Raw genomic sequence first — 26399 nt, 5'->3', positions numbered from 1 at the left:
TCCACCTATATATGACATCATAACCAATTATGTTCCTTTTTACTCCTTATTACACCCATTTTCGGTTACGCATATGAATCGTCATTTTCCTTATCAATTGTTACGCCTACTGCATTCGCTTCATTGTAATGTATGTACTATAAAAGTCATTTCTTGTCAATAAAGTATGTACTTCACTTCCTGAACCTCCGTGGTGATGGAACTTGGAGCAACCGATTATAATCGTTCATTGGAATAAAGCCCATTCCGAACCTCTAATACCACGGATTCTGCCTCTCATTTTACTGAGCTATTTTATTATGTTTCCGTATCAAATTAAGTCCCGGTAATGAAAATTATTTACCACATGAATGGCGCCCGAACAGGGACACTTTCTCATCTCACGCGCCGGCGGTGAGTTGCAGGCCCGGTCTCCTGCCACAGCTGGACGGACAATAACGCGTACCAGCAGGATTTCCTGTGTCTCCCTCCGGTCAAGCGGGGGCGACTGAGGCTGCGATCAACACCCAGACGAGGCGGTGAGAAGTGCGAAGTATCCCGACCAGAGCCTAGCTGAGAGAGCAAGATCCGAGGTATACAGAGGCCCACCAGTTCGAAGTCGAGTCCAGTTTCCGACGAGTCGAGTTGAGTCCAGTCCGGTCCAAGTTCAGTTTCTGAGGCCTTCCGTTTCCGAAGCTACCCGGTGAGTACCATTGCTGGGGAGGCATTTCTGACGTGCACATAGGTTGTGCCGGTCAAGACGGGTTTGGGTACACAAATCCGGTCTGCACTGTTTTAGCAGTGTATATGTACTGTTTAGCAGTATATCAAGTATTCCGAAGTATCTAGTTATTGTCAAAGAATTATGCTTGGTGATTAGTTATGCAGACGATCATCATTGTTGGTTATTTTAAAGGTTAAAAAATGTTTAATGTTTAATGTTTAATGTGTTAAACGTCCGGCATATTGTGGTATGAATGGTTGTTCATTATTGTGCTTTTGTACTAAGTGTGTTCAAGATTAAGTATCAGATCAGTTCTCAATATGCCGCTCTTTTCGAAACTAAGACAGATCACTACAAGAAAAGGGGTACTCGAAGAAGCCGTTCCTATTCCTCCTAGGGACACTCCAGGGTACTTCATGTATCACAAACATGGCTTAGACGCTATATTATTTCTTGATTTATGGGTAGACTACACCAAGGAATTACCAGAAAGTCAGAGGTGGCCCACAGCGGGAACCTGGGATGCAGAGTGCATCATGAAAGTAGAAGAAGAGTTATGGAAAAGGAAAGTCAGACAGTCACAGAAAGACGCCATTGAGTTATGGCGTAAAGAATCACATAGACGAACAGAAAAAGCACGTAGACAGGAGGAGAAGAGTAAAGAGAATTCCAATAAAGTTCGAGAAAATCTATTAATTGAGGAAGGTATCCGAGTGAAATCAGAACAAGTAGACAGACAAAGAAATGCCCTTATGAATGGTATGTATCCCCTTCTGGCCGAAGGATTACCTAAAGCTACTCCAGAAACACCGAAAGACTTGCCGCCCCCATTATTCCCAATAAAGGTACATCCTAAAGGGCATCCTAGAACCGCAGAAGATGTTTTTCTTTCCTCATATTTAGATGACGCAGCTCCCGAGTATGCAAATTCCGCCCCACATAGACCGCCTGCCAGGGAGGTTCAACGCCAAGATCCAGTACCCGTATCCCTACAGCAACAGATCGTGTCACAAGTTCCGACAAGCACATCTGTTTCTACATCTGTTCCTACAGCTGCTTCTATAGCTGTGTCCACACCTATAGTTGCTGTGTCACGTTCAACGAATCCTTTCACACCCGACACCCCAGATGGGGCTACGGGAGGTGCTAGTAACATTTTTTCTACGCCACCCAGAATAAATAAACTTACCTTCCAAGAGTCAGCACATTCACGTACCCCCAAACTCATAAATGCCCGTACGCTTAAGGAACTTCTTATAGATTGTAGATATGACCCTGTGCCCGGAAAAGAGGACGAAATGACCCTAGCATCATTACGTATCAGACGAGCCGCAGTGTATTTAGGGAAATTACCAGGAATGACTGCGCACCTAGATAAAATATACCATTTTGTCCAAACAGGGCGAGATCCAGAATGTATCAACAGAGCTATGGAATACCAGAAAGTGGAGATACAGGGGGAACTGTTACGTTTCCTCATAAATTGTGTGATCAGAAATGAAGACCGACCGGGGGTAGACCCGGAAGCAATGCAAATTCTTACCAGATGGAGCCAGAATATATCAGAAGGTAGACATGATAAACAAAATTGTATAATAGCCATGTGCCGAAAGATCCGTAAAGAAATAGAACGCCTACACGAAGAAAGATTAGCGGTAGACGAGTGCGAACAAAACGAGGAAGAAGGGTCAGGACTGCCCGCAGGACAGTCAGACACCATAGCCTATGTAGGTAAAGGAAGATCTTGTAATAGTAATAGATGTCCTATTGACCCGATACGTCCGATATGTCCAGATAATAACAGGAATTTCCAAATACCTATAATTAACATCAGGTCTAACGAGCATTCGTTCCAAGCCGCCGACAAACTACTCCGAGAACGAAGGGGTTATCATTTTCTCGATTCTATGGATGAACAAGAATTAGCCAGGTCAGCTGTCCATTGGGTTGACAGTCCCGGAAAATATAGTGATGATACAGTAGCACGCGCATTCTTGAATCTCACCCCAGATGAACAGCGGTTAGCTGGGATTTATATGATTCAACAACTTATTATACTATATCAGAGTCAGCATTCGGACCCTGGTCCCTTACCTGACATATTGACTGAATTACTCATGAATAGATGGAGAGGTTCAGGTACTAAATTAATTAAAGAAATTCTAGAATCAAGAAAGCAGTATATTCTTTTTGTATGTTCAGAACATGTTTCACTGCCCATCAAGGAAAGAACCACGTATTACATGGATAGACAGAATCCCTTACGAGAAGTGCACCCAATAAAGGGCGAGGACAACGAGTTTAAGCGCGTATTTGTATATACGCCCATATCAAAAATAGAATTGTTAGAAATGAAGAAAGTGGTACCCAGTCATGACAAAGATCCAGCGGGTTTTCACCGAGAAATTAAAGACATGTTACTCATGGGAGAGTATACCTATCCCGACATTATGACAATATTAAAGGTATTGATGCCTGCTGGCATTTATGAGAAACTCAGGGAAAAAGAGTGGGAGGTAGGAGACCAAAAGATAGAATGGTCAGTATTAGAAGCAGAAGAAAAGGCCCGAACTGCAGGAGCAGGACTCGGGGATAAAACTAAAGCACTACCAGGTTTATTAGTACAGGTACTGCCACGTTTATTAACTACGAAAAAGGAAGATTGGGGTACAATTTCAGCCTGTAAACAGAAGCAAGATGAAGACACTAGTGATTACTATGCCCGATTTGAAAAATGTTTTGGTATAAATAGTGGCATAAAAGCGAGTAGCGAATCATACCCACATCTGTTTGTAACAAAATTAGTAGAAAATGCCCTGCCCCAAGTAAAGAATAGAGTATTAAAATTCGAGAGTACCTGGCAAGGTAACACTCCATCACAAATGTTACAAATGTTACAGTACCATCACAATAGAATTAGAGAAGAACAAGAACATGAACACAGACGCATGAAAGACACAAAAATGAAAATGTTAGTTTCTCAGACAGTACCAGCTGAAGGACATAAAAAGGGTATGACACATTCCGGTGATTCAGCCGGACCTGTAAAAGGGACATGCAATTATTGTAAAAAGCCAGGTCATTACGTACACGATTGTTCAGTTTTGAAACATAATATCACCATAGGTAAAACACAAGAAAGACCACGGCCACCTAGACAGGGCCAGAATGAACAAGGAGCTCCGCAGCATGCACAGTCCATGCCAGCTTCACAACAGTCTATACAGTTTGTGCCAGCTGCACCAGCGCTGCCTGTTGCTGCCACACAAACCACGACACGACAACTGTACCAGACCGCACAGTACGACTATCCTGATTATCAACGATACGCATGAACCAGCCTAGAGAGGGAAGTTGACTTACCCCTTATCGAGATCCCTGTAGATCAAGAAGGACCTTATGTACATAGTGAATTATTAGGCCAAGACAGAAAATTTTTACTCGATACAGGGGCAAGTCGAACAACCATAAAACGTAGTGAAGTTCCAGGGGCACCCCTCTCAGGCTCACAGAATATTTCCCTTGGTTTTTCAGGAAAACCTATTGTTAATGAAGTGTCACAACCTCGTCCACTTACGATAGGACCTTTGACCCGAACTACAGATTAATTGCTTACTAAATCATGTCCAGAAAATCTGTTAGGAATAAAAACACTGAAAGCTCTAGGAGCTATAATATGTTGTTCTCCGGAAGGAGTAAGGTTGTTTTTACGTGATTTTAAAGGTCATTATGTGTCTAGAGACATGGATCCCCGACTGCAGACTTTACCTACACATCTATGGGCACAAGGCCCTACTGATGTTGGTTGCATGAATATTACACCATATCGAGTCACATTAAAGGCAGGAGTGGTGCTACCACGAATGCGACAATACAAGTTACCACCAGATGCTGTAGTGGCTTTACTACAAATCATTGACGAGCTCATTGCCCAAGGAGTAGTTGTAGAAACAGACTCCAATGTATGTAATTCACCGATAATTCCGATTCTTAAACGAACAGATCCAAAGGCCCCGCCAGTATATCGATTGGTTATTGATCTGCGCGAATTAAACAAATGCATTGTGCCACAATTTCCTGTGGTCCCAGATATCTCGTCATTACTGACAGCTATTGATTCCGAAGCGACATTCTTTACTGTAATCGATCTCAAGAATGCCTTTTTCAGCGTCCCAATAGATCCGGAAAGCCAATATTTGTTCGGATTTAGTTTAAATGGACGTAGCTTTAAATTCTCACGCGCACCTCAAGGATTTACAGAAAGCCCCAGCATCTATAGCCAAGCACTGAAACGAGAACTTGACAGTATCCACATGCCAGTTAACACTGCTCTGCTTCAATACGTCGATGATCTGTTGATCACCGCGAGAAGTGAACCGGAATGTGAAAAAGCATCACTGACAGTTTTACAATTTCTAGCCGAAAAGGGGCACAAGGTGTCCCCTTCTAAGCTGCAATTCTGTGTCCAGCGAGTTATTTATCTTGGACACTCGCTGTCCAAGGAGGGAAGGCAGCTTACACCCAACCGCATTCAGTTAATAGCTAACATGCCAATACCCAAGACACAAAAGGAGGTGCGGGCTTTCATAGGCCTCACGTCATATTGCAGGCAGTGGATCCCTCAGTACGCATTTCTAGCAAAACCACTCATTCAGTTGACAACACAGGAGGCAGCCACATCGACTGTTCTCCCTTGGACTCAGGAACATACACAAGCTTTTGAAAGCCTAAAGAAAGCTTTATGTCAAGCACCTGTTTTAGCAACGCCATGTTACAGAAAGCAGTTTACACTCTTTGTTACAGAACGCGAAGGTACTGCCTTGTCAGTACTCACACAGGAACAAGCAGGAGCACGCAAACCATGTGCTTATTTTTCTAGTACATTAGATCCCGTAGCTCAGGCTTTGCCTGCATGCCTAAAATCAGTGGCAGCGACAGCTTTAGCAATCAGACAAAGCGATGCCATAGTGTTAGGACATCCATTGACAGTTCAAGTACCACATGCAGTAGAGGTTCTTGTAAATAGAACGCAAACACAACACTTGACTATAGCGCGACTTACAGGGTACGAACTTACATTGTTTCAGCCACACATAGAAATCAGACGCTGTAACACATTGAATCCTGCCACACTTTTGCCAGTAACCGGAACAGACCCACTAGCCCATGACTGTATTGAAGTTATTACAATAACGACGAAACCTAGACAAGACTTAACCGATGTCCCATTGTCAGACCCAGACCTGACATTGTATGTAGATGGTTCATGTATGAGAACAAATACAGGAGAGTTGGTGGCTGCTTACGCAGTCACAACAGATACTGAAGTCATTGAAACTAATCGTATAAATACTTTGTCAGCTCAAGCCGCAGAGCTTATTGCTCTGACACAAGCCTGTATTCAAGCCACAAGTAAAAAAGTCAACATATACACTGATTCACGTTATGCATTCGGAGTTGTACATGACTTCGGCGTGCTGTGGCGAGAGAGAGGTTATTTAACTTCCCACGGTGCCCACATTCAGCACGGACCCCTCATTCATGCCTTATTAGATGCAATACATCTACCTACTGCAATATCAATTATGAAATGTAAGGCTCATACGAAGGTCACTGATATCATTTCTCAAGGCAATGATCTAGCCGACAGAACAGCTAAACAGACTGCTCAAACACAAACGTCCGACATGACAAAGACAATAGTCCCGATGCCGACACATTGTATGACAGTTAAAGATCCTACTCTTGACGTAATTGACATACAGACACATGCTACACCAGACGAAATAAAGAAATGGACTGAATTAGGAGGGATCCAAACGGATCAAGGATGGATTATGAAGGAAAAGTCTGTGTGGTTCCTTCCTGATTCAATGGTCCAAGTTATAGTTAACACTATACATAGTCCAGCACATCTAGGAGAAAAAGCTATGCTAGACAGCATTCAACATATTTGGTTCAATAAACATTTACGAGCAGCAGCCAAACAAAAGGTCCGTACCTGTATGATCTGTTGCCAGTTCAACCCAGGAAAAAGTGTTCCCGTAGAACAAGGTGGATTTCATCCTCCTAATCACCCTTTTGAAGTCCTCCAGATGGATTATATCCAGATGGAACGATGTCGAGGATTCAAATATGTTCTCGTAGTTGTCTGCGCTCTGTCCCGCTGGACGGAGGCATACCCGGTTTCAGATTACACTGCCCCGACTACTGCCAAACAGTTAGTTTGAGAATTCTTCCCACGATACGGTTTACCACGTGTTGTTCACTCAGATAACGGCCAGCCGTTCTCATCCGAATTAATGAAACATGTTTCACTTTTGTTAGGTTATCAGTGGAAATTCCACTGTGTCCGACACCCCGAAGCAGCAGGTCTCGTAGAAAGACATAATCAGACCCTGAAAATTAGATTGTCCAAAATATGCAGGGAGAAAGGTGTCGACTGGGTAGTAGCGTTACCAGTTGCACTCTTTTTCACAAGAATGGTAGCACACTCTCGAACAGGGCTATCCCCGTATGAGGTGATCTTCGGCAGACCACCAAATATGTGGGGGACGCCTATACCACGCAAAATAACTGATATTGACTGTAATATGCTGACAGATTACTTGGCTTCCTTGATGTCTGCACTACAATCTTGTCGTTCACAGGTAGCTGCAGCCTTTCCCGACAACACTGAGGTGAAACCCCATGACGTAATTCCGGGGGACCTCGTCCTTGTGAGGAATTTCGACCGAAAGACTCAGCTGGAGCCCTGGTGGAAGACACCCAAGTTGGTCCTGCTGACCACAAGGACAGCCGTGAAGATTGAAGGCAGGAAAGGATGGATTCATTCAAGTCATATCAAGAAATTTCATGGACTGAAATCAGATGTGAATACCACACCTTGTGTGTCTTCACCCATTGACTCAAAACTTCCTTTTGTGGAAAAAAGTGACTCCGAACTTTATAAACTAAAATTAAGGCCTAGACCGTCGGACGATTTGATTGTTTAAGTCCTCTCCTAGGTGAAGCGGTTGAATCTGTCTCCGACATGTATCGCCTAGACCTGAATCATGGACAGTCGCGAAAAATGATGAAACAACAGGCGTATTGTAAATCACTGCGTAGCCATTGCATAGTGACATTATTAATCTTGTTTTTCTTAAGTCTTTTAATAATTACTGCAAGTATATTGTTGCACATATATTACCCTATTGCCAGAAATGTTTACAATGTTACTGCTGAACATTCTTTTAGTGACTTACCCCCGCATGAATTGTCTTATAGACTTGCGCTGCGCAATAACACTTTCATTAGTATGTTACATCATTCCCATCAGACTAGTAATGCAACTAATTGTTGGGTGTGTGGCCGACTCCCTCCCTATCAGAATTATGAAGGAGTCCTGCCTTTCTTTCCACATCCGTTTACACATAATGGCTCCTGTGGAGCATGGTTTAGTTTAATCAATTCCATAGACTCAGATACAGCCGTTTACCAAGACCAGTGGGTATGGGGAAATCTGAACCTAGTTTTATTCAAAGTCTGTTACCCTGACAAGGAGGGTCGCCCCAAAGGAACAGGAACTGATCTAGAAAATGAAGTATATGGATTAGGTAACTTTACTCCTAATCTCATGGTTCTAAATGTCGAATCCGAAGTTGAACTAGTTTTACCAACCATGTCAGTATTCCCAGCGAAAGGTGAATTGTGTGTAAGAAAAGTTGGTTCCATACATATGGGCCATAGTAAATGCACTACTATAGTAGAATTCAGTGATCAAGGCAAATCTTCATTTAGAGCTTGTCGCCACTCCTACTTTATATGTGGTCAAACTGCATATATGCGTCTACCTCTGGATTGGGATGGTACCTGCTACATTGCATTCCTTTTGCCACCTGTTTTCCTAGCTCCTCCTGATTATTATAAAAATATTCATTTAATACACAACAGAGAGCGGAGAGATCTCCCAATTGTCGATTACACTGAAACAGCATGGGAAAAATACACAGATTTCAATAAAGGCATCTTTCCCTATATAGGTACTGTTACTAATAGTAAGCTGATACGTAGATTAACTAGAACCCTTGAAGCAGTAGTGAATGAAACTATTTCCGCCTTAGGCAATTTAACAGAAGAGCAGTCTGCTATGCGGATTGTTGTGCTTCAAAATCGTCTTGTCCTTGACGTCATCCTGGCTGATAGGGGCGGAGCTTGTAGGGTCATCGGATCAAGCTGTTGCATTTTCATACCAGAAAATTCGCCATCTGTATATAAAGCTATAACTCGCCTTCATAAGATTGTAAGCCAGATACACCAGAACCCAGGCACTTGGACTTGGTCCGGTTGGTTTTGGAGTGTGATATCAGCCTGGGGATGGAGAGTTCTATCTTTCCTAGGTATTGGCCTTCTCATACTATTCAGTTGCTGTCTATGTCTACAATGTGGACCAGCGATCTGTGGTCTGTGTGCCACATCGTGTATTCCACCACCAAGATCTCATTCGTCACGGAAGAAGAAAGAAGAACAAATGATGTTATATGAACAGATCAATGGATTGATGAAGATTGATATCTCTTGACGGGCAAGTAGGGGACAAGGAGGGAATGTGGAAATATGGATTTTTCTGGTCAGTTATGTCCCCTATCTTGGACCCCAACGGTTCCATGTATGAATCACAAGTACATGTATATTCCCTCCAGTTCCAGTTATGAAGACGCAAACACATGTGCGTCCACCGTCAACATGTCCTCTGTCAGATCCGCCATGAATAGGCCGGATATTCCATTCCTAAGTATGAAAAGCCACCGGCTTTATATGGTTTACCTATGCCATTTTACAGTCCAGGCAAGTAGGCCCTGATTTTGTCGTCAAACTCTTCTTGCCTTCTGCCTCTGAAAGCACCAGTCTGAGCCTGCATCTGTGACCATGAACTTTGTCTCATTCTCTGCGCGGCTCACGAAGCCTGACATCAGCCTATTCTCTGCCAAGAACTGTATTTCACCTTCGAGTTATCTGCTTCGCCCCTCAGCCGATGCATTCCTGTCTAGTAGTTTAAGTAAACATTCCTTCCAGCTACCGAGCAATGGCTCGGCTTCTCTGTCTTTATGCAAGTAATTCATAGTCCTGTTACCATGGAATATTCCTACCCCCTCGTATTTAGTGTAGACACTTAGACGCTTGTACACGCACGCACAGTCAGTATAGAATAGATTCTGTTCGAGAGTCCTTCTTTTGTGGATAACATAGTTCTTTAAACATAGGATGTTAGATATGATTTGGGATTAGGTTGACTTGACCCCCCAGACTTTTCGTCTCCACATGTAGAGCTAAATGTCAAGTCCCCTTCACCCCCTAGTTGCACGTCAATCACACGTCATGCTGCTGCGCGCGCATCTATGCCAAGTATTATCTTATAGATCCACCTATATATGACATCATAACCAATTATGTTCCTTTTTACTCCTTATTACACCCATTTTCGGTTACGCATATGAATCGTCATTTTCCTTATCAATTGTTACGCCTACTGCATTCGCTTCATTGTAATGTATGTACTATAAAAGTCATTTCTTGTCAATAAAGTATGTACTTCACTTCCTGAACCTCCGTGGTGATGGAACTTGGAGCAACCGATTATAATCGTTCATTGGAATAAAGCCCATTCCGAACCTCTAATACCACGGATTCTGCCTCTCATTTTACTGAGCTATTTTATTATGTTTCCGTATCAAATTAAGTCCCGGTAATGAAAATTATTTACCACAATCTAATGCAACTGTGAAATCACCAGAGCAATACGCAATAAATCTATGCCTGTAATTCCTATTTGCACACAGAGTCATGTTTTCACATTAGTCACAAAACGAAATTTCTTTGCCAATTTGAAAGCACACTTACTGCTCTTTTTTTTGGCAAGTGATAAACACTTTTACAGACTGACACATTATGAATCCACTTTTCAGATTTTTTACAAAGCACATGTCCAAACTGCTTTTTCAGACCAGCATCATGTGTAACCTGGGTGTCTGCCTACACTCCAGCAAGGGCAACCAGCCTTAGTGATGCTGAATGTATTTGCATTACTGACTGAAACCTCAAACCCCACTCGCTTGTGAATACTGTGCATGATTCCACATGGTAAGCAGCTACCTGTGTGCTAAGAGTCTGCATCTGCACCAAAAAATGTCTCCCCCTTTCCATCTAATGCAACTGTGAAATCACCAGAGAAATACGCAATAAATCTCTGCCTGTAATTCCTTTTTGCACACAGAGTCATGTTTTCACATTAGTCACAAAACGAAATTTCTTTGCCAATTTGAAAGCACACTTAATGCTCTTTTTTTGGCAAGTGATAAACACTTTTACAGACTGACACATTATGAATCCACTTTTCAGATTTTTTACAAAGCACATGTCCAAACTGCTTTTTCAGACCAGCATCATTTGTAACCTGGGTGTCTGCCTACACTCCAGCAAGGGCAACCAGCCTTAGTGATGCTGAATGTATTTGCATTACTGACTGAAACCTCAAACCCCACTCGCTTGTGAATACTGTGCATGATTCCACATGGTAAGCAGCTACCTGTGTGCTAAGAGTCTGCTTCTGCACCAAAAAATGTCTCCCCCTTTCCATCTAATGCAACTGTGAAATCACCAGAGAAATACGCAATAATTCTCTGCCTGTAATTCCTATTTGCACACAGAGTCATGTTTTCAAATTAGTCACAAAACGAAATTTCTTTGCCAATTTGAAAGCACACTTACTGCTCTTTTTTTTGGCAAGTGATAAACACTTTTACAGACTGACACATTATGAATCCACTTTTCAGATTTTTTACAAAGCACATGTCCAAACTGCTTTTTCAGACCAGCATCATTTGTAACCTGGGTGTCTGCCTACACTCCAGCAAGGGCAACCAGCCTTAGTGATGCTGAATGTATTTGCATTACTGACTGAAACCTCAAACCCCACTCGCTTGTGAATACTGTGTATGATTCCACATGGTAAGCAGCTACCTGTGTGCTAAGAGTCTGCTTCTGCACCAAAAAATGTCTCCCCCTTTCCATCTAATGCAACTGTGAAATCACCAGAGCAATACGCAATAAATCTCTGCCTGTAATTCCTTTTTGCACACAGAGTCATGTTTTCACATTAGTCACAAAACGAAATTTCTTTGCCAATTTGAAAGCACACTTACTGCTCTTTTTTTTGGCAAGTGATAAACACTTTTACAGACTGACACATTATGAATCCACTTTTCAGATTTTTTACAAAGCACATGTCCAAACTGCTTTTTCAGACCAGCATCATTTGTAACCTGGGTGTCTGCCTACACTCCAGCAAGGGCAACCAGCCTTAGTGATGCTGAATGTATTTGCATTACTGACTGAAACCTCAAACCCCACTCGCTTGTGAATACTGTGCATGATTCCACATGGTAAGCAGCTACCTGTGTGCTAAGAGTCTGCTTCTGCACCAAAAAATGTCTCCCCCTTTCCATCTAATGCAACTGTGAAATCACCAGAGAAATACGCAATAAATCTCTGCCTGTAATTCCTATTTGCACACAGAGTCATGTTTTCACATTAGTCACAAAACAAAATTTCTTTGCCAATTTGAAAGCACACTTACTGCTCTTTTTTTTGGCAAGTGATAAACACTTTTACAGACTGACACATTATGAATCCACTTTTCAGATTTTTTACAAAGCACATGTCCAAACTGCTTTTTCAGACCAGCATCATTTGTAACCTGGGTGTCTGCCTACACTCCAGCAAGGGCAACCAGCCTTAGTGATGCTGAATGTATTTGCATTACTGACTGAAACCTCAAACCCCACTCGCTTGTGAATACTGTGCATGATTCCACATGGTAAGCAGCTACCTGTGTGCTAAGAGTCTGCTTCTGCACCAAAAAATGTCTCCCCCTTTCCATCTAATGCAACTGTGAAATCACCAGAGAAATACGCAATAAATCTCTGCCTGTAATTCCTATTTGCACACAGAGTCATGTTTTCACATTAGTCACAAAACGAAATTTCTTTGCCAATTTGAAAGCACACTTACTGCTCTTTTTTTTGGCAAGTGATAAACACTTTTACAGACTGACACATTATGAATCCACTTTTCAGATTTTTTACAAAGCACATGTCCAAACTGCTTTTTCAGACCAGCATCATTTGTAACCTGGGTGTCTGCCTACACTCCAGCAAGGGCAACCAGCCTTAGTGATGCTGAATGTATTTGCATTACTGAGTCCAACCTCAAACCCTTAAACTATTCTTTTATTATACCAGTACACCTTAATTTATTGTGAAAACATAGTCCATATTATTTTACATGTTCCTCACATTTAAATTTCTCCCAAAACAGAAAATAATAAACACAACTTCAACAAAAAGAATTGCATTTCTATTATTCATTTCTTAATTTACCATATACATCCCCTCCCAGACTCTAAACTCACCTTTAAAATTAGTTAGTTGTGAAAGACATGTGGCACTCAAACAGCAGATTATCAGAGCCAGGATCTCTGTTCTCTACACCTCTCTCCTCTCAGCAGAACCAGATAATGGCAAACTTTCCCTCTCTTTTTCCACACATATACATGTTAGTTTCAAATCTCAGTGCTTGCCCCTTTTTTTCAAATGTAATCACACATTTCTATTGGTTGAAAACCCAACCCTTTTCCAAAAGTACCCTTCCCCCAACTTGACTTCTGCCTAGTACCCTTCCCCCAACTTGACTTCTGCCTGCTACTATAGCAACAGCTCATGGAACACTGCTGTGTGGAGTCAGGTCAGAAGTTCGCCAAACAATGTTTCAATTCCAAAGAGCAAGAGTGCTTGACTTTTCAAACCTAACAGCAAATCCATAGTACTGTTCTTTGGTAACACATTTTTCTGTACCAATACAAAACATGCTTCTATTAATTTACACATACAGCCTAGTTTTTATTCTAGAATGGTATGAAACAGCCAATCAGTTCTTTTTTTTTGAAAAAAATATGTATGCCTCCATTTCCAAACTGTCTTTCTTTTCATATTGCCATTCTACTGAAAGACACCTCCTGAGTGCATCCAGTTCTCCTTTGAAGATGTTCACAGTGTGGATTGTAGGGCACAGCTATGTCTTCTGGAGTGAAAAGTATGCAGAGAAAACAGATATGGTGAGAGACCTTGCTTTGCCAAATGTAGACATTAAATGGATTGGTCAGAGAGGGTTAAAGTGGCATCAATTGATGCCATTGGTGAAATCCTTCATGCACATCCAACACCCTGACCTCATAATAGTGCACTGTGGTGGCAATGACCTAGGCACTTTGACTGGGGTAGGTCTGGAAATGCTTATGAAGGACACCTTTGCACAACTGTTTTCACTTTTCCCTAAAACTGCCTTTGTGTTTTCTAACATATGCCAAAGGCAAAAATGGAACTGGTCCAATCATTTCTGTCCGCAGATTGACAAAGCAAGAAAGCACGTCAACAAATCTGTTTCTGCTTTCCTCCGTGACTATGGTATGGGTTCCATTTACCACAACAACTTGCGTTATGACATGCAAGACATTTATAGAGGAGATGGTGTACACTTCAATGATGAAGGGAACAGAGTCTTCCTCTTGAACCTTAGACTCTGCATCGGTACTTACTTGTAGGTACCACTAAAAAATCACTTAATAAATACAACGGCTCTTTTTAGAGCCCCCTAATATCTAAACACTTAAATCTGATTTTCATTTCTTTTTTTATTTTATTTTTCTACCGTACGCTTACCGTACGCGTACCCCGTGATTTTTTTTAAAATCAATAAATGTTTTCTCTGTACTTTTCTGTCCTTCTTTGACCCCCTTACAAATGTTAGGGGGTCTGTAACTCTCCTCCTTGCCCCCTTTTCTTGTTATCACTCTTTTTTTTCTGAGTGAAACACACGAAATGGCGGCCGCCGCTTCCTGGTTTCGACCGATTCGAATGTTTACTAAGATCTAAGAGCCAATCAGAATCGCGCTCGCGCACGCCACCGTACGCGTACGGTAAGCGTACCGTAAGCGCACCGTAAGCTGGCTCAGATATATATATTGATTTAAAGGCTATTTTCTCAGAATCTACTGAACAGATTTACACCAAACCTACAAAAGGCACTTCCTTGACCTGAGGACTACCTCTCTGCCAAATTTCTAGTAATTCTGTTCAGCCGTTCGGGCTGTAGCTGTGTCTAAAGGTCCTATGGAAAAATGCATGGGAAAAACGCGTTTTGGGACCCCCCTTTTATCTCAGCCCCCGCTTGACGAATCCCCACGAGACTTTCAGGGAAGGAGCGGAGCGTAGCGCCCCACCTATTTTGAAAAATTCGCGAGGATTCGTCGACCGGCGCCAAAGTTATTCAAAATAGAATGTTGCGGATTTCCTATGGAAACGTGGTCCTAACTATAACTACCTACTGGCGACCGCCAGTAGGTAATATATATATATATATATATATATATATATATATTATCTACTGGCGGTCGCCAGTAGATAGTTATAGTTACAACCTAGTTTCCATAGGAAATCTCAAAATTCTATTTTGAATAACTTTGGCGCCGGTTGACGAATCCTCGCGAAATTTTCAAAACTAATGGGGCGCTCCGTTCAGCTCCTACCCTGAAAGGCTCGGGGTGATTCGTCAAGCGGGGGCCGAGAAAAAAGGGGGGTACCAAAACGTGTTTTCCCCATGCATTTTTCCATAGGACCTTTAGACACAGCTACAGCCAGAACGGCTGAACAGAATTACTTGAAATTTGGCAAAGAGGTAGTCCTCAGGTCAGGCATGTGCCTTTTGCATATATGGTGTAAATCCGTTCAGTAGTTCCTGAGAAAATCAAAAGTAAAATCATATACATATCTGGGCGGAGCCTAACCACACATCTCATTGTGAGATCTAATTGGCTGTCAGCACTTCATCCAAGAAGTGTTGGCAGCCATCTTGGGACCAATATACATGATAGTACCTCATTAAAAAGCATTGTAGTTAATAGAAGGTTTTAAGACTTTAGTTACATTATAAATCATTTGTTGATGGTACCATACTCATTTTAGGAATTGTAGTATGTTCTAAGGTGATTTTACCATGTGAAAAAGCCTTCTGCTGGGATATCATGAATCATGTTTGAGAGAAAACTATTTTCACATGCTTTTCCCACAGAGGTTTGGAAGGTGATCTATAAGCTAAACTGAGAGCATATTTTCTGTAAATTCACATTATCTTTCTCAGTCATGTGAGAATGAAGTCTGACATTCTCAGTAAAACATGTACATCCAACAAGTGCAGAGACTGTCAGTTGATTCCTTTGTGTTCTACTGCAGCTTCCCAGAGTGTTCCAAAGAACAGCTAGAGCGCTAACAGTCTTACTTATGACAAAGGTATGGCACACCTGAAGCCATCTTGATTGGAATAAAGTGGTAACATTTAAAACATTTAATTTATAAAGGAACAAAATGAGAGGGTTCATTTTGCCATAGAATGTATGATTAGTGCTGCAGAAAGAAAAATTAGGGCACATTTTGAGTGACTTCTCAAATCCTCTTCTATTTCATTAAAGAATTCTGACATGCAGACTGAAACATGCACTTTCAATACCAGCAGCAGACTTCCCTGGTGACCAGTAGCTTTACTACAGTGATCTAATGAGCAACTAGAGTGCTAACATTCTGAATTTATGGCAAATGTGTGACACATCTGAATGCCTTCTTCATTGAATCAAAGTAAAAAACTGACAGTATGCCTACTGAGGAGACTGCAGTAAATGAGGAAATTAGGAAACTTCATAACAAGTCTCCTAAGATGGCCACCAGAGACAAAAGAACCCAAATGTAGCACAAATATCACCGAGATGTAGCCCAAGTATAGCCCAATGACAGAAATCCCAGAGTGTTTTAAAGAACAACTAGAGCGCTAACAGTCTTACTTATGACAAAGGTATGGCACACCTAAAGCCATCTTGATTGGAATAAAGTGGTAACATTTAAAACATTTAATTTGCAAAGGAACAAAATGAGGGGGTTCATTTTGCCATAGAAATTATGACTAGTGCTGCAGAAAGAAAACTTAGGGCACATTTTGACTTCTCAAATCCTCTTCTATTTCATTAAAAAGTTCTGACATGCAGACTGAAACATGCACTTTGAATACCAGCAGCAGACTTCCCTGGTGAGCAGTAGCTTTACTACAGTGATCTAATGAGGAACTAGAGTGCTACCATTCAGAATTTATGGCAAATGTGTCACATCTGAGTGCCTTCTTGATGGAACCAAAGTAAACAAGCATTGAAAATGCAATAGGTCTCGCCCTCGTTTAAGTTAAAGCAATTCTGTTTGTAATTAGGTGGCTTTTTAGCTTTGCTTTTATTAGTGTTTTTCAAAATTTCATGTAAATAACATGCATATCTGTGTATGTATGCATGCATTTATATTTGTATTTATATAGATATGCAGATTATATATATGTTTATATATGTATGTATATACATATATATACACATACATATATATAAATGCATATATGAGCATATGTGTGCGTGTAGAGAGAGGTAGAGAGAGGTAGAGAGGTAGAGATGTAGAGGTAGAGAGGTAGAGGTAGAGAGGTAGAGGTAGAGAGGTAGAGGTAGAGAGGTAGAGGTAGAGAGGTAGAGAGTAGTAGAGAGAGAGGTAGAGAAAGGTAGAGAGTAGAGGATGAGTAATATAGAGTAGAGAGTATAGAGCGAGTAGTAGAGAGAGTAGTAGAGAGTAGTAGAGAGAGTAGCAGAGAGGGAGTAGGAGAGAGTAGTAGTGAGTAGTAGAGAGTGAGTAGTAGAGAGTAGTAGCAAGTGAGAAGTAGAGAGTAGTAGAGAGTGAGTAGTAGAGGGAGTAGTAGAGAGTAGTAGAGAGTGAGTAGTAGAGGGAGTAGTAGAGAGTGAGTATTAGAGAGTGAGTAGTAGAGAGTAGTAGAGAGTGAGTAGTGGAGACTGAGTAGCAGAGAGAGAGTAGTAGAGAATGAGTAGTAGAGAATGAGTCGTAGAGTGAGTAGTAGAGAGTAGTAGAGAGTGAGTAGTAGAGAGTAGTAGAAAGTGAGTAGTAGAGAGTAGTAGAGAGTGAGTAGTAGATAGTAGAGAGTAGTAGAGAGTGAGTAGTAGAGAGTGAGTAGTAGAGAGTGAGTAGTAGAGAGAGAGTAGTAGAGAGAGTGAGTAGTAGAGAGTAGTAGAGAGAGTAGTAGAGAGTAGTACAGAGTGAGTAGTAGAGAGTGATTATTAGAGAGTAGTAGAGAAGTAGAGAGTGAGTAGTAGAGAGTAGTAGAGAGTGAGTAGTAGAGTGAGTAGTAGGGAGTAGTAGGAAGTAGTAGAGAGTGAATAGTAGAGTGAGTAGTAGAGTGAGTAGTAGAGTGAGTAGTAGAGATTGAGTAGTAGAGAGAGAGAGTAGTAGAGAGTGAGTGGTAGAGAGTAGTAGAGTGAGTAGTAGAGTGAGTAGTAGAGTGAGTAGTAGAGAGAGTAATAGAGGGAGTAGTTGAGAGTGAGTAGTAGAGATTAGTAGAGAGTAGTAGAGAGTAGTAGAGAGTAGTAGAGTGTAGTAGAGAGTAGTAGAGAGTAGTAGAGAGTGGTAGAGAGTGAGTAGTAGAGAGTGAGTAGTAGAGAGAGTAGTAGAGAGGGAGAGTAGTAGAGAGAGTAGTAGAGAGTAGTAGAGAGTAGTAGAGAGTAGTAGAGAGTGGTAGAGAGTGAGTAGTAGAGAGTGAGTAGTAGAGAGAGTAGTAGAGAGGGAGTAGTAGAGAGAGAGAGAGTAGTAGAGAGAGAGTAGTAGAGAGTAGTAGAGAGTGAGTAGTAGAGTAGTAGAGAGTGAGTGGTAGAGAGTAGTAGAGAATAGTAGAGAGTGAGTAGTAGAGAGTGAGTAGTAGAGAGTAGTAGAGTAGTAGAGAGTAGTAGAAAGTGAGTAGTAGAGAGTTAGTAGTATAAAGTAGTAGCGAGTGAGTAGTAGAGAATGAGTAGTTTAATTTAAAAGGAACACAATGAGGAGGTTCATTTTGCCATAGAAATTATGATTAGTGAGGAAAAAATAAAAATTAGGGCACATTTTGAGTGACTTATCAAATCCTCTTCTATTTCATTAAAAAATTCTGACATGCAGACTGAAACATGCACTTTCAATACCAGCAGCAGACTTCCCTGGTGAGCAGTAGCTTTACTACAGTGATCTAATGAGCAACTAGAGTGCTACCATTCAGAATTTATGGAAAATGTGGCACACATCTGAATGCCTTTCTGATGGAATCAAAGTAAACAAGCATTGAAAATGCAATAGGTCTCGCCCTCGTTTAAGTTAAAGCAATGCTGTTTGTAATTAGGTGGCTTTTTAGCTTTGCTTGTATTAGAGTTTTTCAAACTTTCATGTACATACCATGCATATGTATGCATATATGTATATGTTTGCATGAATTTATATTTATATAGATATGCAGATTATATTTATATGTTTATATATTCACTGAAAGAACCATAGGTTTCACACACGTTATAGTTACGAATTAGCATTTAAAAAACCTTGCAAATTCACTTAAAAAACCATAGGTTTCACACATGTTATAGTTAGCTGGACATTTCACTCGTAAAAAACCAATGAAATTCCCCCGTTATAGTTAGTGCAGGCAACTATAACTCACGCGACCGCAATCCTCTGCTGATGACGTCAGATATTACATCACTGTATTTAGACACTTATTTACCCATGTCTTCTTCCATTAATCTTTAGCTATACATATATTACAAATATTTATTTTTCATAAAGACACATATGTCATCAGTGATGTAATATCTGACGTCATCAGCAGAGGATTGCAGTCGCGTGAGTTATAGTTGCCTGCACTAACTATAACGGGGGAATTTCATTGGTTTTTTACGAGTGAAATGTCCTGCTAACTATAACATGTGTGAAACCTATGGTTTTTAAAGTGAATATATATATATATACGTCATGTGAACAAGGCTCGGACGAGCCGAAACATTATGGTGACATACTGCACGAAATAAATTCATCTGCACCTACCCTTTGGTCCGTGTCCGTATGTGCTGTGCTGCTGCTCGACTGCGGAGTTCGTGATATACATATTACCTACTGGCGATAGCCAGTAGGTAGTTATAGTTAGGACCACGTTTCCATAGGAAAACCTCAACATTCTATTTTGAATAACTTTGGCGCCGGTCGACGAATCCTCGCGAATTTCTCAAAATAGGTGGGGCGCTACGCTCCGCTCCTACCCTGAAAGTCTCGGGGGGATTCGTCAAGCGGGGGCTGAGATAAAAGGGGGGTCCCAAAACGCGTTTTTCCCATGCATTTTTCCATAGGACCTTTAGAACGAGCTACAGCCCGAATGGCTGAACAGAATTACTCAAAATTTGGCAGAGAGGTAGTCCCTAGGTCAAGGAAGTGCCTTTTGTAGGTTTGGTGTAAATCTGTTCAGTAGATTCTGAGAAAATAGCCTTTAAATCAATATATATATCTGAGCCAGCTTACGGTACGCTTACCGTACGCTTACGGTAAGCGTACGGTGGCGTGCGCGAGCGCGATTCTGATTGGCTCTTAGATCTTAGTAAACATTCGAATCGGCCGAAACCAGGAAGCGGCGGCCGCCATTTTGTCTCTCGCACTGAGAGAGATTTTTAAAATCGGAAGCCCAAAAACATGTAAAGGGGCTGTTTTGACAACTCCCTCCCACATAGTCATGTTGAGGGAGTCCCCAAACATCCCCCAAGTGCAAAAACGGTTTTATTTTTTTTTCGGCAATTTCGCGGGGTACGCTTACCGTACGCTTACGGTAAGCGTACGGTAAAAAAATAAAAATAAAAAAAACACTATCCACACTTACCCCACCCCCTGTGCTTTTGGTGGCCGAAGGCCACCAAATGTGCTGGGCTTATTACAATGGAAAAAAACACTATCCACACTTACCCCACCCCCTGTGCTTTTGGTGGCCGTAGTCCACCAAATGTACAGGGCTTATTATAAGGGAAAAAAACTTAGCATTTAAAAAACCGTACTAATTCACTGAAAAAACCATAGGTTTCACACACGTTATAGTTAGGAATTAGCATTTAAAAAACCTTGCAAATTCACTGAAAAAACCATAGGTTTCACACATGTTATAGTTAGTGGAAATTTTACTGATAAAAAACCAATGAAATTGCCCCGTTATAGTTAGCGCAGGCAACTATAACTCACGCGACCGCAATCCTCTGCTGATGACATATGTGTCTTTATGAAAAAAAAATATTTGTAATATATGTATAGCTAAAAATGTATGGAAGAAGGCATGGGCAAATAAGTGTCTAAATACAGTATTAGCATCAGCAGAGGATTGCGGTCGCGTGAGTTATAGTTGCCTGCGCTAACTATAACGGGGCAATTTCATTGGTTTTTTATCAGTAAAATTTCCACTAACTATAACATGTGTGAAACCTATGGTTTTTTCAGTGAATATATATATATATATATACATACATATATATACATGTATACATTTACATATATATAAATATATAAATATATATATATATATATATATATATATATATATATATATATATATATATATATCTCCAACAGGCAACTCCTCAAAGTAAACCACAAGGACACAGCGGGGAATACTTTGGAAGCTCTTTATTCACCGGTACAGCAGTGCACAATGCATTTTGGCTTGTCCGCCTTCCTCAGGTGCTGCTAATGCCCCTCAATCACCTACTCCCTCCTTTTGAATTTACTCAGGCACTCCCATTGGCGAGAGATCAGCTGACCCAGCTGCACTGGGAACGTAATAGTCTAATGGGAGACTACTACTCCAGCATGCATCACGAAGGTAAGTGTGGCAGCTGGATCGATGTAACTGCAGTAGGCGCTGTGTTGTGCCAAGCAAAAGAAGGGGGCTGTATACCAACTGGCGATTGCGCACTGAACGGTGCTGGGAGCTCCCTCCGGTCCCCAACGCCCCATATATATATATGAATGATATAGTGATTGTTATTATTATACAGTTATAGTGAAGACTGCGGCTCCATGGGAAAGGGAGAGGACACTGGCTTTTATGGTGGGCTAATAACTTTGGCACTGTTAGATGAATCTTCACAAAACTTTACAAAAAAGTGCTCTTGGAAAGTTTTGGTGTGATATCTCAAGCAAGGATTGGGAGTCCCAAACGCAATTTCCATAAGGATTTTTGGAAAGGGCTACAGCCAAAATGCCTGAACGGAATTACACCAAACTAGTCAGAAAGCAAGATCTTTGACCAGAAAGCGTGTTTTTGTGATTTGGTGTAATTCTGCTCAGTAGTTTTTCAGAAAAAAAGGTTAAAAAACGTGTTATAGCTGGAAGCTGTGTTCATGAGAGGCTGGTGAAATCAAAAACAGAGCCAGGTGATTTGCCGAGGGGGCTTTTTTCCTGTCAGCTGTTTTGCCCCCGATGGAGCCCACCCAGCTTGTGCTGCAATTGGCTGGCCGCAACATGAAGAGAAATGTTGCAGCTACCATTTCAGGACATGGGAACTTGGTGCTAGTAATAGTTAATTATGTGCACAAGTTATAGTTACTTGAGATAACTGTAACTGGGAAATTTCAGTTGTTTTGTTCTTTTAAAATGGCATATTTTAACTGACATTTTCACCTAACTCTAACGTCCCTTTACCTTTTTTTTTATGTATACATGTATTTGTATTTATATTTAATCCAAGAAATACATTTACAAATATTTTTTTTACAGATTTTTTTGCAATATTTTGGTTGCTAATTTTGTTTTTGTAGCTTGGGTCACGTGTCATATGTTTTTTGACAATTACAATATTTAGTATTTCTATATTTTTGATTTTGCTATTTAAGTATTTTAGAAATATTTTACAGCAATATTTGTTTTTTTGTTTTTTATGTATCGGATGGTAATATTTGTGTTTTCTTTTTTTAGCAATATTTTTCTGCGCTAATATTATTTATGTCAATATTTTGCCACAGAAGTTCTGCGAATTAGATACTTACCAAGAATTACCTGTGACAGGCCAGTGCCTGCATTTTGCCATGGATGCCCCATAAATTAAGAACTACTTCCACTATGCCAGGGCCTATCTTTTACCTACAGTATCAGCAGAAGACTCAGAAGCATAACATACACACACTTGCATCCATACTCACTCACATGCTCACAGACACATACTGTCTCACACACTTGCTCACATACTGTCTCAAGCACTGCTACGCTCATGCTCTCTTTCATGCTCACTCACCATCTCACACACTGTCCCATCGTATACTCACATCCATCTCACATGCTCATTCACTGTCCCACTCATGTTCCCAAGCTGTCTCACTCACATTTTCACACACTAATACGCTGTTCTCCACCCATGAATACTCACTCCCTATATGACCTACTTTCACATGCTTATTCACTGTCTCACTCCCTCACTCACTCACGCTCTCACTCACATACTCTCTCACTCACACTCCTAATTACCCACAGTCTCACCCACTCATTCCTACGCTTTCTCACTGACTCTCACGCTTACTCCCACTCCCACTCGCTCATGCACACAGCATCTTTCACATGTAAGCTCTCATACACTCTCACACACATATCTCAGACACACTCAGTGTCCCTCCATATTTGCACACCAAATTAGAGAACATTTTGTTTTGATTTTACTCACCCTTCAGCTTCCTGTTTGGGTCCAGCTTCAATTCCTCTACTGCTGGTGCACAAAGGAGCCTTCCGGCAGATGCTCACCTATATTCTGGTTATTGCTCCCTCCACAAGCGCTGAAGCAGGAATCTAAAAGCAAGAGTCTGGTTCTAGCTTTCAGCTAGCATAATACCAGGTTTTTGCATTTTCGGGACACTTTTTTCCAACGTGGTAAGTATGGAATGGCGTCAGTGAAGCTAGCTGACCGCACCTCACCCTGCGGCAAGTTGAGAAAGGGTTGGTTAACAAGCTGAATTATGTGTAACCCTGCTATTGCAGGGCGGAAGCCTAAATCCCCTAGAGCTTTTTTTATGGGTGACATTGAAAAGCATCATCAAAAGGGAGACCCTGAGATGTGGCAGACCCCTGAGCTGGGCCTGTGACTTTGTCAACTCTGACCAGTCTTTTTGATGACTGATGCAGGCATCTTAGTGTGCATAACCAACGTGTTCCTGGGACAAACAAAAGTAAAGCATAGTTCCTTGGTTTGATTTGAATCAGCAATTCAAATACATAGCCCTTTTGAGGTGGAACTTAAGTCTACAATTCATGAAAAGCATCTGAACTTAGTGCCCGCAGAATGGAATGTCATGCTAAAGATTGGTGGCTTTCTAGCTGGGGCGCATTGACGTAAACAACACTTGCAAACCACTGTTGAGTCAACTTCTTGCAGGAAATGTCTCATAGTCCGCTCCAGAAGGATATACCAGTTTTTGCGGCTCTAACCTATAAAGAGAGAGAGGGCCTTTAACACCTGGTATAGCCCAGCTACAGCATGCTATAAGGCTATTAGAACATTCCACCACTAGAGAGTAGAATGTTCTAACAAATAAATCCACTTGGGCTCCATGAGGCCTTTGTTCACAGCAACACTTGCAAATGACAAACATTGGAATGTTGGAGCTCTGGGCTTTTACCAACCATTAGAAGCTCGGCGCACTCCATTGTCTTCAATGGAGCTCCCAATATTCCAATGTTCTGATATAGCCTTATAGCCTGCTGTAGCGGACAATACCGGCCATTAAAGGCCCGCTCCAGCTTTAAAAGGGTAGCGGGGCTTTAATAGCCGGTATAGCCCAGCTACGAAGAGCTATACGGCTATCAGAACATTCTGCCACTAGAGGGTAGAATGTTCAAGCAAACAAAGGGCTCTTGGAGCCCGAGGGGAAATCCCCTCGGGCTCCAAGAGCCCTTTGTTCACAGCAACAGCTGTGAAGAAAAGCAACATTGGAATGTTGCTCTGCGGGCATTTACCGGCCTATAGAAGCCCGGAGCACTCCATTGTATTCAATGGAGTGCTCCACATTCTAATGTTCTAATATAGATTGTATGCCTGGATCAAAAGACTTGAGCTCTTCTCCTATGCGTCATCACTGAGTTTCAAGCAATTCAGCCTCTATGTGTTCAGTATTTTGTTTATTTTGCCAAGATTTGGTTGGTTATGCATGACCTAGAGTTTTTTAAATAATTTTTATTGGATTTAAGTTAATCTTTTTATCCAGGTTATTATGGATACAATTGTAGAATAGAACTCTTCTGCTGCAGGGCGGAAGACTGGGCTGGAACCAGAGCACTGACAGCCGTTTAAACCCTGTAGACACTCCGGAGACCAGAGAGTTCTTGCTTCCTCTCTGTCAAACGTGGGGAGTACACACTGTGTTTGTTATATCCACCCTGAGGGGAGCTGTTTTCAGCAAAAGTGTTGTTGTGCAACGACCCCAACCAATTTAATCCCTGGACCCTTCAGGGCCAGTGATGCCACGCTGCTCGAAGCTGGCACTGACTACTGTTTGATCAAGCCATGTGGCGAGGCAGAACGTCCTCGCCCACCTGGTAAGGATTATCAAAGCGGATCCGCCGCTCACCCACACCGCCGCACTGGCACATGACGTTTCCTTGCCTCGGATGACCTGGCGGAGACCTTCTGGAAAGAAAGGAGTGGAACATTCAACCTTCTCGAGTTACAGCGTCTTGGCACAGGAGTCAAGAGCCGTGAATCCGCGCGCCTCGTCCATGGCACATCGATGCCAGCTTACAGATGTCTCAGTAACCCGGGCTTCGGAAGAGGAAAAGCTGCCACGTGAACTGCATATCGGTAAAAGTAGGACGGGCGTGACGCAGTTATCTTTGTCGATATTGGTTATTGAAAGCATCCTCTTTCGGCCGCCTCACTGGTTCTTCGAGGTTATGTGCCCGCCTCTTCAGCAGTGTTAAAGGGTCTCCATGATCATGTACCAAGGGCGGAGGCTCTCAGCAAAGAAGCAATAACCTATTGTTCGGAATGCAACACGAAAGACTTTCATAGTTTTCAGTATCTCAATGGACTGCCTACCACAAACAGCAACTTTTTTATTTTTTCAGTTTTATATGGCACGCACTCGACGACGCAACGGTTTGAAACGCTTTGCATGAGCAGCAGTTACATTCAACAAGGTTCGATTTTTTTTTAAAATTCAAGTGATTATCCCAGAATCACAGGATGTTGAGCCGACGCAGGGACTCGAACCTGGCGCCTTAGTTGCAAATGTGAAATCTCTTACCTTAAGGCCACATCTGCTGATGCATGGTCTGCAGCCGTCTCTGGACTACATACATACACACACTGCCACATACAGCTGCCAAGGAATGGGCTGGCCTGCAAGAGACGGAAAGTAATCAGAATAATCAGAGTGAGAGGCAGGAGTCTCCACAGTAACACTTAAAGCTCACCGAATTTAGTACCCTGTGGAGGCCTTGAGGATCGAATCCTGACTCAGTCTTTTATTTCACAAGCTTGATGAGTACACCTGAGGCGACTAATAAATAACACCTGCGTTATTGAAATGTCAAGGGACATTGTAGTTTGTGGTGCGCTTTGTAAAAATAGTCAATAATAATATTGACAATCATGCAGCGCGCTACGAGTCCGGCCGGATCCTGGTACAACGGCAGGGAGTGGAGAGAGGAATGAATGGGTTTTAGAGAAATCATTTTTCAGTCCCCCTCTAATCAGTGGA

At 41.8% G+C, this 26399-nt stretch overlaps 1 protein-coding gene across 5 annotated transcripts in view; it reads right to left on the bottom strand.

Annotated features, from left to right (window-relative positions):
- Positions 1-26399, bottom strand: part of LOC146860866 (uncharacterized) — a 254965-nt gene that overhangs the window by 130437 nt on the left and 98129 nt on the right. For 2 of the 5 annotated variants that reach the window (XR_014979218.1, XM_085646387.1), the window contains one exon: positions 25944-26038. The exons of the other annotated variants lie outside the window; for them this stretch is intronic. Coding sequence is in view for 1 of the 2 variants with exons in the window: in XM_085646387.1 (XP_085502513.1) it covers positions 25989-26038 (50 nt within the window). In the remaining variant the exon portion in view is untranslated. The remainder of the gene's footprint in view (positions 1-25943; positions 26039-26399) is intronic. 5 annotated transcript variants of the gene reach the window in all.

The sequence above is a fragment of the Triturus cristatus genome, chromosome 3_1 (assembly GCF_964204655.1).
Source record: "Triturus cristatus chromosome 3_1, aTriCri1.1, whole genome shotgun sequence".
NCBI lineage: Eukaryota > Metazoa > Chordata > Amphibia > Caudata > Salamandridae > Triturus > Triturus cristatus.
The sequence above is the reverse complement of the archived record's forward strand: the minus strand, read 5'-3'. Positions and strand labels throughout refer to the sequence as shown.